Genomic DNA, 13,138 nt, shown 5'->3' with positions numbered 1-13,138 from the left:
GACAAGTGTGTAGTCTCTTTGGAAAGCCCCACTTCTGCTCTGTCATGCAATAAAAGTTTCATCTCGCTGCGATGAACAGTGTAACAGAGAAGAAAGGGTGTTTTTTGACGCACTTTGCGTCAATCGGGTTCTAAGGGTTAAGGAGAATCCTCATCTTCTAATCTAGTGAATGGAAAAAGTATACATGCCTGCAGAGCTACATGCCTACCGGTTACTGTAACTGTATGCTGCTGAACATCACATGAAAGAGAAAGCTGAAGGCTGTAACACTGAACACTTACAGAGCCATTAGGATAGACTCGGCCCTTTTGAACATACAGTGCAAGGTTGGTGTGGAAGGAGACATGTGCAGAGACACACTTAGGCATTGGCACCTACAGACACACACGTACGTATATCATCAGCAAACACAAATGATTCCTGCGGAGTGAGTCACACCATTTTAGGGCAAACTATTGTGTTTACTGTATATCCTTGTGTATGTGACAGGGAAGGTGTGACACCCCCCCCCCCCACACACACACACACACACACCTGGATAGCCTCTCATTCACCACATCAAAGGGATAAGTGTGTTTACATGTCCTGATCTCTACCTCTCATTCCAACCACCAGGTGCTCCTGAAGAATCACACACCTCCTTTCACACAGACATCTATGGGCTTGTGAGAGCACTCAAGTGTGTGAGTGCACTAGCTACGTGTGTTGAAACGCAAGCCAGGCTTTCAAAAGAGGCGGCACCCTGGGAGGCAGCAGATTTTAACCCTGAGGGAGGAGACTGACGCTGGGCTGTGTGTGTGTGTGTGTGTGTGTGTGTGTGTGTGTGTGTGTGCTGGTCAGACTCCTCTGAGAGACTACTGGGGCTAATCAATCCATCTCACTGACAGCCAGCCTGTCACTCCCTCAGGGAGCATAAACGCTCCAGTGCTAAAGGGGTACAGGGGTGCGTCTTTATATGAGCTTTATATGCACTCAAACTTTAACTACATCACGTATGGATGTGCACGCACACACACACACACACACACACACACACACACACACACACACACACACACACACACACACACACACACACACCTATATTCTTGCATGTGTATAAATGCAAAGGCATGCATTTCTTGGACACCCTCTACTGCACATATCCATTAAAATGCAGTCTTCCGGCATCATGCTCCCCATAGGAGAGTCAGATACAGGACACAGTGAAAGACAGAGAGAGAGAGAGGGAGAGAGAGGGGAAAAAGAGAAAGGGAATGAGAGAGACGAAAAGGGTAAAGGGAATGAGAGAGAGAGAGAGAGAAGAAGATGACAGAGATGTGATAAAGGGAGGACAGAAAGAGATAGCTTGCTTGCTCGTTTAGAGGAGGTGGAGGAGCAGATGGACCACGAGATGAAAACTAAAATGCAGATGGGACGAATAGGGGACGGTCTCACTACACGCACACACACAAAGAGACAGACACAGACAGATGGACACAGTCCACACACACAAGGACAGGTGACCCCAGCCCACCAACAGGACACACCCACACACACACTCACTCACTCACACGAGAACACAAACAGGACATAGGCTCAAAGGCACAAACTAAAAGACATACACACATGCACACTCAGTCACGCACACACAAAAAGCACAATTACTGTACATACATATAAAACTCACACATAGACACATACATGTACATGTACACAGACACAGACACAGACACACACACATACAGTATATATATATATATATATATATATATATATATATATATATATATACATATACATACTCTTGCATACACACAAAGAAACATACAAACACACTCATATCCACACAGAGACACAGAACAGGATGGCGGCGGTGGCGGCGGCGGCTTTTGAGATGGGACACACTCACCCCTCCGCCTGCCTCCCAGCCCTTAAGGTAGCGATACGGGGGCGCTGCAGGGACTGATACCTGAGAGAGCCCTGGCGTGGAGGCTGGGCCGCCGGGGCCCGGGGGACCCTGCAGCGACGGGTGGCCCTTAGAGAGGTCGTGAGGGGGGAACGGAGGACCGGGGTGCCTGGGGACCTGCAGAGGGGAGAGAGAAAAGCAGAGGAGGAGAGAGGGATAGGAAGAGAGAGAGAGAGAGAGAGAGAGAGAGAGGGATAGGAAGAGAGAGAGAAAAAAAAAATATTTAGCATTGCTATTCTTTCTAGGAGACTGGATATTCTTTTTAAGCGATACATAGGTGTCTTGCTGTGATGGATTATGGGAGAGAGGAAGGGTGCGCAGTACGAGAATGAGAGAGGAGTGAGAGGAGAGAGATAGTGCCAATGGGAATGTATTAACTTGTCATGCCGAAGAAAAGTGCTTTTGAGTTTCAATTTGAAAAGTAGGAGAGGGTACAAAATCACTTTGGGTTCATATCTGCAAGCTGCAAGCTTGTACTCTGGCAGCATGAGAGGGCAGAGAAGACGTGTGTGTGTGTGTGTGTGTGTGTGTGTGTGTGTGTGTGTGTGTGTGTGTGTGTGTGTTAGTGTTAGAGAGAAGGAGGAGATTATTACAGAGAGGAGGGAGAGCACAGGAAAGTGTGACTGTGAGAGTGATATTGTGCATATGACAGTCTGTAAGCAGTAGCTACGCTTAACACACGGTTCTTATTGAGAGTGATGGACCCTGTGGCAGATGATGTGACCTGATCGGGACGAGAGACGGAGAGGAGGAAAGAGAGAGGGAGGACAAGAGAGAGAGAGAGGGAGAGAGAAAGGAAGGGAGTGAGAGAAGACAGGGATAGGGAGGGAGAAACAGAAGGGAGAGGGTGAGAGAGAGAGAGAGAGAGAGGTAAGAGGAATGCATGCAGTGTATGAGAGTGGGTGGAGGAAGACTGAGAGAAAATAAGAAAGGGAAAAAATGGAGGAACAAAGGAGGGAGAGAGAGACAGACGGAGAGGTATTTTGGTGGCGTGCTGGGCAGACTGCCAGCTCTGCACCACTGCTCCTGAGGCCCCAAAACACAGCACTCTATCACCTGCACCACACACACACACACAGGACTAAGGTGCACACAGTTACCTGCTGGAGAGCATGTATACACACACACACACACACACAGTGCACTCACCTGCACCTCCACAGATTCACATGGATGTGCGCCAGTGTTGTAATGTAACGGAGTACAAATACTTCGTTACTGTACTTAAGTAGAAATTTCACGTATCTGTACTTTACTTCGCTATTTAAATTTATGTCAACTTTCACTTTTACTCCACCACATTTTCTAGATAAAATGTATACTTTTACTCCGTTATATTTCCACTAAGCATCTTCGTTACTCGTTACTAAAACAAAAAATTAGAAGAAATGTGTGCGACTGCAATAAGGGAGGTTTTGCAAATCACTGCTCCTAGATTTCATTACGCACGCTGCGCGCTCTATTTCAGCGCTTGTTTGTTGCTAAAGGAGGACGCACAACTGAAACCGCCATGGAAGCACTAGCACCTACTGGAGGACCTCCCGTCATCATAGACGACCATCCTGACGATAGTGGTGAACAGGGTAGTGGTGATGAGAACGTCATACACCCGTGGCCGTATTTGCAAGAAAGGTTTCTGTACATTGGCAGCTTCTGTGAAGCTAAACACTCCGCTACCTGCCTCAGCGGCCTGAGAAAGGCTATTTAGCATCGCAGGACTTGTCTTCAGTCCAAGAAGAGTAAGACTGAATCAGGCCCGGATTAGGTAATCGGGAGAATAGGGAAAATTCCCGGTGGGCCGCTTCACTTTTGGGCCGGTCGAGAACAAAAATATTGACATTTGTTACATTAGTCTATCTTTTCTTAAAGTAGGACACGTTCCGCATTCTGTGCATGACACCAATGCAATGCCTCTGCATGGGTTGTAGCCTACGCGAGGGAGTTCTCCCCTCCCAAAAAGAGTTGGTTGGGTCCATATAGTCCGAAATTAGTGATGAGGAGGCCATGACTACCGGGACAAGTAGAGAGGATAAATTAAAGTTATTTAATGTAAGAAGGAGCAATTACCCTACATGATAAACCTGTATGCCTTGTTTGCTCAGATAAGGGTGTAGTAAAGGAGCAGGCTAAATCACCCAACAACAATATAGCCTACCCATGCAAAAAACATGTAGCCTATACATTAGTCAATATGCCTCTTTGTGGAAGCGTGGGATAGGCTACATTTCAAAGGCTGTCTTTCTTTCTTTTTTTCTTTCTTTCTTTCTGTTTTTGTTAACTTGTGGAATATTTTTTGGTTAACTTCTCAGTTGAAGTGAATTATTATTACACATTTGTGGTTTATTATTATTATTACACATTTGTTGAACCATGGTACTAATAAAAACTACAGGATAGTAAGAGCTGAAATGTTGCTTAATTTATCCAATTTCCACCACTATGTAAAACGTTGGCCAGTCTTGGGCCTGAAACTCCCAGGCACTGAATTCTGGCAACTTTGAAAACCAGCTTCTTTTGAAGATGAACACCTTTTCAGTTTCAACTAATGACTGGCATATTAGTAGCTGCTGGACATGGGTGGCCTGTGTGTGTGTGTGTGTGTGTGTGTGTGTGAGAGTGAAATGGTGACCTGGGGAGTAAGCCCTAGAAATACTCATACCACATGACCAAAATGTTCTCCCTACCAGCAGGTCATTTTTTTTTTTAAAGAAATAAGTTATTTATTTTTCATTTTTACCTGAAGTTCATACAAAAGTGAAATTTCTGTTTCTGTTTTTTTCTTTGACGTCAGCTCTAAAAATATGCTGTTTGTTCTTTGAACTTAAGAGAATTGTGCCTGAAAAGTCCTAGAAAATAATGTGATTTTAAGTGAGATTAAGAAGATATGGGAACCCTGAATATGCTTTATGCTTTCCTATAAGAAAGCCAAAATAAAGTTCACAATAAAAGTTCAAAATAAAACCGCTTGCTTTTTACTTTTACTTCAAATACTTAAGTACATTAAATATCAGAAAATTACTTTTGATACTTAAGTACTGTATATATCAGACACTTGAAGACTTTTACTTCAGTAATATTCTTCTTTCACTTTCACTTCTACCAAAGTCTTTTTCTAGTACGATACTTGTACTTTTACTCAAGTATTGCTTTCTAGTACTTTATACAACACTGATGTGCGTACTGAAGACACATGCACACACTGCATTTAACCACCTACACAGACACACATACATACACACACACACACACACACACTTATTTCCTCCTAGCTATCTATAAAATGTGACAGCAATACGGTGTCACATCTTGGCACTATCTTAGATCACTTCCTTAATTCCCCTCTTTCTCATAGGGTCAAGCCACTCACGGTGACGGTGTTAACACTGGAAGCTTCGAGGGCAAAGGTCCTTTTTTTTGAGTGGGCAAATATATGCTGTAAACATATCTGGGAGAGGCATATGAAATATGCATGGGGTTTGCAGAGATATGGGGTCCTCGGGGAATAGACACAGTCAAAGAGGCTACTGAAGGGAGAGGGTACTAATTAGGCAGAAAGAGAGAGACTGAATGAATGAGAGAAAGAGTGAAGGACGCAGATGAGGAATGGACAGGACCAGGAAAGCATCACAGAGAAAGCTAAATAGAGGATGAGGGAGGGGAGAGAGAGAGAGAGAGAGAGAGAGAGAGAGAGAGAGAGAGAGAGAGAGAAAGAGATAAGGGGGGGGGGGGGGGGGAGTTAATTACCAACAGCAAGAGGAAGCAGGAAAATGTGACCGAGAGAGTCAATGAGAAGAAATGCAGCAAGCATAAGAGGCAAGCAAATAAGAGCGAAAGAGAGAGGGGGAGAGAGAGAGAGAGAGAGAGTTTGTTGGCTGGCCTCCACGGATCTTTGTGTCCATGTTGTGGAGGGGTTTCAATTCTGGCACTGGTGTGTGTGTGGTGTTAGTCTGTGCACAACTGAGCTGGGTCTGGAGCCAGCAGGTCTGTGAGCCACATCAAAGACACACACGTCTGCCTAACACACACACACACACACACACACTCTCTCTCTCTCTCTTTCTTTGACTTCAAATGCAACCTGTATGTCTTTGTCCATGCCACAGCTCCAATATCCCTCACTAACGTTTACTGGCAAATGATACTAGCAATCAGCATGAGCATCTTTGTCACTTTTAAACCTCAGAGTCTGAGTGTTATCCTTAGTGTTATACAACAGATAACAGTTGTCAATTGTCAATTTAAAGACCCAAAACGATAGCTACACTAGGTTAATGCAAGAAAGGGCTGGGGGGGAAAAAAAACGGTGTCAAGTGGAGACATCAATATTGCTTTCAGGGTTACATAATCTGTGTGAGTCCTATCAAGCTTTTCTAACTAATGTTAAATATTTGTACAAACATGCATCCTTAACGCACACTCACACACACACACTCCAATGCAAAACACTGAAGGAGCTGGACATGATGGCTATTGCATGCTAGGTAATGTGAGGTCTCTAATGATTTCAGCCCAGAGGCTGTATGTCAGAGTGTGGGGGTCAGTGAGAGTGAGGCTGTGGCGGCGGGGCAGTGTGTGTGCCTGGGGAGGGTGAGAGGGAGGGAAGAGAGCATGCGCATATTCTATGGGATCATTGGGTTCACACATCCTGTGAAGGCTGGAGTCCACCATTAAAAAGCATGTCTCTACCTGCCCCACGTCTCACCTTCATCAGGTACGGTACTGCAGTAGACGTACCCATTTTCAGATGCACTTCCATTAAGATCGGTGTCGTTTTCTATACTATGGTATGAGTGTGCTAAAGATGCTAATTCAGTTACAATAGCTTCCTGGACAGATGGTCATTAGAGTGTTTGTAACTGCATATGACTGCTATTGTGTTAGAAGAGCTCTATGAAGACTCCACAGCATCATACTGACACTTGAGTAGGCAGGTGTGAGGCATCCTCCGCAGGTGAGTCATGGCATTGTTCACCTGAAGCGTCGGCATTTGCATCGCTAAAGGGAGATTATGAATCGCCCTTGTATCCTCAGCTTTAAAGTGCCCAACATGCATATAGACACACACTTACGCTTGTTCTTCCAAATGATGCAGACAGAGAGGCTCATTTAACTTGTTCTCCGTTTTATACAAATCTCCTCCAGGGGCCTGTGCTCACTCTCTTTCAATTATTTTGTCTCTTGCTCTCTCTTTCGTTCTCTCTCTCTTTCTTTCTCTCTCTCTCTCTCACCCTCTCAGCAGGGACAGTGGCAGTGGTACAAGGCTGACCTCAGAGAAATCACAGAGAAACCACAGCGATATGAATAACTGACCGCACAAACTATTTTTTTTCAGGGGTTAAAAATCTGAGCATCAACGGCGATGTAGGCTAGGTAATAAACATTTAAAATACTGACATGTCTGACAACCAAGCCGGATGTAGCCTAAGTTAGAATGTTTACATACAAAGTATCCTTTAGGCTACTCTAGGCGGGCCCTGCTCCAGTTATGCAGTATGCTACCATGGCGATAAGAAAGGCAGAGCAGATGCCCCAGAAAAGGTCTGCCTAAGGTTTAAACATGAGTGGCTAGATGAAATACTCCAATCTGACACAAAAGATGGTCCAGGTAGGAAAAAACTTTCAGACATATTTACGAAAGGAGTGGCATGATCTGCAAATTCTGCTCGGAGGCAAAAGCGAAAGGAGAGTTCGCTCGTGAGAAATCTTGGTCTGAGTGGAAGCTTGATTACCTAAACTTGATTATCTGACACAGAAAGTTCATGTAGACGCATTGAAAACATTAAGACTTAGACATGGGAGCTCTACATAAAAACAAGTGTTGGCAACCACTCAAAGGCAAAATAAAGTGTTCCAACCAATAACCGACGAGATGAGTGTTTAGGAGAGTTTCAATTGCACGGGAGGGAGGGGACGGGAGTAGCGAGCTTGCTCTCTGTTTTGTTAAGTTCAGCTAAACTGACTGGTAAAACACCATCATTAAAATGTTCCACAAGTCCAACTATTATGAAGGATATTGAATAAATATCAACCTTTTTAGACATATTGATGCATTTGCAGTCATCTCTTTGAATTCCCTATGGCTAACGCAGGCTCGTGGTCATTTTCGGCAGGTCACAGTGCTGAAATGTGCACTCAGAAAACAAAATATTTGCTCAGTGCTGAAAAAAATTAGAGGGAACATTGGTGGAGAGTAGAGAGCAGGTTTGAAACCACAAAGGACTTTGCTTTTTTTGAATAGTTAAAAAAAAAAAGAAGAAAAAAAAAACAACAACATTTGACAGTTCCAAACTGTAACACCCAGTCCAAGGCAGATCGGGTGGCGGGGTGGATTTCAGAGAACAAATACTTGGAAAGAGTGCTAATGTGCCTATTGTTGCCAGCTGTTGTTGGCCTGGGCATTGTTGATTATTCAGGGTGAGGGTGCAATGTGGGCTACAGTGTGAGTGTAGGAGCCATTTATGACATTTACGTTTAAGTTAATTTAATGACCCCTGTGAATCATGACCTTGTGGCCTTGGAACAGGGAACATGATGATGATGATGATGGAGACAAATCGCTGCTCAGTATTTGGTCTCAAAGCTAATTCTTAAACTGTGACATTGCCTGTGTCTGCATAGGCATATTATATGCATATGTGTATGGATGTACGTATTCTCACAATCTGCCATGTTATCTACTATAGCCCTGTGGCCTGTACCAGTTTCATTATCGACTTAAGAAACAACGATGCAGCTATTACTGATTCGCCTACAAAAGCTCTCCTTGCCAGGTCTCCCTGGGGCGCTCAGAAAATGGCATCACACCCCACTCACACTATTAATGATCCTGTGTAGGGGGGGAGGGTGTGTGTGAGGGTGGCAGTCTGGTCGTGCTCAATATCAGCCTGATACTCAGGCATGGCGCTGCAATGGGGAGCAAAATAAATGTGTTTTTTCAGCAGGCGACAGCATGTGGGTGTGAACTTGAGTGAATGTAAGAGCGACCGCCCGCCATTCTCACTCCATCGAAAAGCCCCTGGCTTAATCAATCCAATGAGTCAGCTCATGATGTGTGTGTGTGTGTGTGTGTATATGTGTGTGTGTGTGTGTGTGTGTGTGTGTGTGCGCGTGTGTGTGTGTGTATTGGCGTAAAGCCTTTGCTAGCTGGAGCTTTCCCTATGGATGAGCTAACCGGGGCTCACACAAGTGTGTGGGAAACCACCCTGTGCATGTGCTAGGGCTGGCTAACAAGGAGAGATGATATTCTCGCTGCGGTCAAGCTAACCGTGGCTAACACTGTGCGTTGGAATTCACCCTGTGGTGGTTGCTCTAAAAGCCAGCTAACAGGGAGTGTTGAAATTCGCCCTGCGGTCGAGCTAATGTAAGCTAACATGGGAGACTGAAATTCCCAGGATTTCCAATTGCGTGCGCAAGCTGACTGATGCCAACGCGGGCAACGGGAGATGTCTTTGTGGAGGAGCTAGGGGTGGCTAGTTAGCATGGGCGAGGGAGGGCGAGGCTGGGAGCGACGACAGGAGCTATGGAGCTGGGCGCAAGGCTGGGGGAGATGACAGGAGCTACAGTATGGCTGTCGTGCTGAGAATGCGCTAAAGAGCATGCAGAGCCTCCTCTCTCTGTGTGTGTGTGTGTGTGTGTGTGTGTGTGTGTGTGTGTGTGTGTGTGTGTCTGAGGCAACCTCGTGAAGAGAGTGAGACAGCCACGGGGTACAAAGAAACCCCAAAGCAGTCCAAATTGGGTACAACTGCGCCAATGAGAAATAATCTAAAGTCAACACTAATTTGATGAGTTGCGTGGGACTCACTTACTAGTGACATTTTAAATGGAGCAGCTGTTTATGTTTTTTTTTTTTGTCTTTAAAATATTTCGTCATCATTTTCTCCCAAGAATGTAAGAGAGTGTGAGAAAACTACAGGGCATAGAAAGGAGATTAAATTAAGTACTACTTGCATAAAGCTAAATATCAGTTCAGTTTTGAAATCATGACAGGGAAATACGTGTCTGTCTGATTAGTGATGGAGGTAAAATAGAACTCCCCTAAGGAGATGATTGGAGATGGCAGGATAATTTTATTTGTCATGTCTACTTTGTCATTGCTTTTGCTGTCCTTAATAATGTTATGACTATAGTCCCTGTTCTATGGATTTAGTGTGGGCTACATTTAAAGATACCAAGTCAATCAAGTGAATTAAGAGAGCATTTATTTAAAATGTACCTGAGTGCTAAAGTGCTACCTAAATGAAATAAAAACTGATTAATAAATTAAATGAGTTTCATTGATAGTATTAGGTCGAAACACTGTCTTCAGATCCTTGTGTTCAGAAATGGCGTGCTTTAAAGAGAGATATTGTATGCTATGGTCATTCAACAACCCAATGCATCCTTAAGATGATCTGTATGTTGGTATTTAGACCGAATAGCTACAGTTATTTGGGCCTGGTATTACATTAATGGGAAAAAGTGCAGGTTTCATATCAGGACATGTGTGTATGTGTATGTTTTTATTTTGTGATAAGTAATCCTCACACCTTATACCTTAAGAAAGTAAAACACTGAATGGGAGTGTATTTGAGCTTCTGAGCATGTGACTGCAAAATGTACAGAGCGAGAGTCTAATGTTCTAATGTGATTTATGAGTGCGTATCTACAACCACAGCAGCTATTTGTATGAAATTCCATATGCATAGGCAATAGGCATGCGTGCGTGCGCGCGCGTGTGTGTGTGTGTGCGGTTCATACTCACGCTATAAACTGCGGCCACCCCGGGCTGTGCTGAGAAGAGGCGCTCATCAAGGCCCGGCTGCACCCGTTGGATCCTGGCGCGCGCCGTGTTAAGGACAATTCTGCAGTAGGGTCAACTTAAGGTCAAACGAGGTCAAGGGTGAGGGGAGGGGCATGGAAATAAGGGTGGTACACGTGACAGTGAGGCACAGACAGTTAACTCAACCATCACACTAGAGTAGTGATAATTTAATGGGCACTGCCAAACTAAACTGTCTCTCTCTCTCTCTCTCTCTCTCACACACACGCACGCACGCACGCACGCATGCAGGGTGGTTAGACAGAGGTGAACTATATGGCAGAGCAGAGAGAATTTCCCCTCTCTTGAATGTGAATTTTTCCGACCTCTACCCGCGCCCCCCCCCCCCACAACCCCGCCCTCCACTCTGCTGCCCCCTTCCCCCACCCTCTACAAAATGTTCACTTTCCCCCTCAAGAGTACACCATGTACCTTCACCGGGGAGCATGGCGCTGCAGGCAAATCCAGACATGGAATTCCCAAATTCCTGACACGGACTGGACTCTTGCTCTACCGTCGATGTGGCGAGATAATCCCCCAACAGCACTCAGGACCCGGATTGGGAATCTTAAATATGTAAATCCCTCTCACACCCCTCCCCCCTCCACACACATACACACAGGCCTGCTTAACAAAGTCAAAATAACTAAAACCTGAAAAATGTTGATACACGCTCCCACAAAAATAAACACAAGCACGCACGCACACACACACACACACACACACTTGCACCCAGTAACCTTGACAGGTGGCTTCAGCGCGCTGCTATTCCAGCTTTCTGCCTATCTGCACACATCTCCCCTCATGACAAAGGCATGGCTTTCATAACCTACAGTCAGCACTCCAGCTGATGACTGATAGGGATCGCTTCATCAGCTGACAGAACGGCGGCAGCAGCGTGACATCAGTGCGTGAGTGCAGTCGCCGGGCAGGTCTGCTCTGTCGCCGGGACTCTAGGGTTGTCTCGCTGCGAGAGACATGCCTGAGGGATGTGTGACGCTTGCCCGCAGGAGTGAGAGAAACACGCTGGCTAGCGATGTGCTGTGAAGGTGCGGAGAGAGGACTGAAGGAAAAGAGAAACTGAGGGGGAGAAGGAGAACGGTGAAAGTCAAAATGAAGAGAGATGAAAGACAGATGGGGAGGGAAAGAGGGGGGAATGAGAGAGACAGAGTGAGAAGGAGTGTGTGTGTGTGTGAATTTGTGTGTGGGTGTGGGGGGGGGGGGGGGTGCGGGGGTGGCAGTGAGCGTCAATATGAGTGTAAAACTGTGAAAAAAAATAGAAAAAGAAATGTAGAAAGATGGGGGGTGAGAGAGAGCGAGAGAACGCACGACAGAGAGAGTGAGAGAGAGAGAGAGTGAGAGAGAGAGAGAGGGAGAGAGAGCGATTCTAAAGAACCAGCTCTGGTAGTTTTGAGTGCCCAGGAGACTGTGTGGAACGCTGGTCACGTGATTTCAGGGAAAGCCAAGGTCTGGCTCCCCTCCTTCCTGCTCGACACTTTTTTCCTCCTTTTTTTCTCTCTTTTTTTGTTTTTCAGCAAAATCCCTCCTTCTAACCCTGCTCTCTATCCTCAGGCAGGCTGAAGCCCTCATCTCCTACTGGCCCACTGCCAACATCACTCCTGAGAATGAGCGGAGGAGTCAGAGAGAGAGAGAGCGAGAGAGAGAGAGAGTGAAAGAGAGAGCGAGAGTGAAAGAGAGAGAGAGAGCGAGTGAAAGAGAGAGCGAGAGAGAGCGAGAGCAAGAGAAAGTGAAAGAGGGAGAGAGAGAGAGAGAGAGAGAGAGAGCAAGAGAAAGAGAAAGTGAAAGAGAGAGAGAGAGAGAAAGTGAAAGAGAGAGAGAGAGAGAGAGAGAGAGAGAGAGAGAGAGAGAGAGAGAGAGAGTGTAGAGGAGCTTATAATAGGGAGAAGCAGGAAAAGAGCAGGGGCAGCGGAGTTTAGAGGGAGATAGGGAAGGAGAGGGAGAGAGAGTGACATATAAAGATGCCTCCAATATACTCCGCTGCGAGTTGGTGGAGAGAGCATTTGCTGTATGTGTGTGTGGTTTCTTGGTGTGTGTGTGTTTGTGTGTTCCCTAGAGTGCCTAGAGTGTTTACTTCCAACCCTTTGAGTCCCAGATATCTGTGGCTGAGTTTGTCAAGTTTTCATGTGAAAATGACAGTGTTTAGGGCAGAATCAACACACGTGTGTGTGTGTGTGTGTGTGTGTGTGTGTGTGTGTGTGTGTGTGTGTGTGTGTGTGTGTGTGTGTGTGTGGCATTGAGGAAGAGAACTGTTGTGTGACTCAGCCAGCCCTGCCACAAACTGATGAAGAAAGCTTTCTTGCCATCTCTCCCTCCATCTCCCCCACTCTCTCACACACACACACACACACACAAACATTAGAACAGGTAGACAG

The 13,138-nt window shown here is 45.6% G+C and overlaps 1 protein-coding gene across 1 annotated transcript in view; it reads right to left on the bottom strand.

Moving 5' to 3' along the window:
* The window catches only part of eif4g3a (eukaryotic translation initiation factor 4 gamma, 3a), a 73,895-nt gene that overhangs the window by 48,060 nt on the left and 12,697 nt on the right, over nucleotides 1–13,138 (bottom strand). The window contains exons 2-3 of the mRNA XM_042089195.1: nucleotides 10,689–10,788; nucleotides 1,892–2,065 (exon numbers count right to left, since the gene is read on the bottom strand). Of these exons, the coding sequence (XP_041945129.1) occupies nucleotides 1,892–2,065; nucleotides 10,689–10,788 (274 nt within the window). The remainder of the gene's footprint in view (nucleotides 1–1,891; nucleotides 2,066–10,688; nucleotides 10,789–13,138) is intronic.

Source organism: Alosa sapidissima, chromosome 4, assembly GCF_018492685.1.
Source record: "Alosa sapidissima isolate fAloSap1 chromosome 4, fAloSap1.pri, whole genome shotgun sequence".
Taxonomy (NCBI): domain Eukaryota; kingdom Metazoa; phylum Chordata; class Actinopteri; order Clupeiformes; family Clupeidae; genus Alosa; species Alosa sapidissima.
This window is presented reverse-complemented; position numbering and strand designations above follow the sequence as displayed.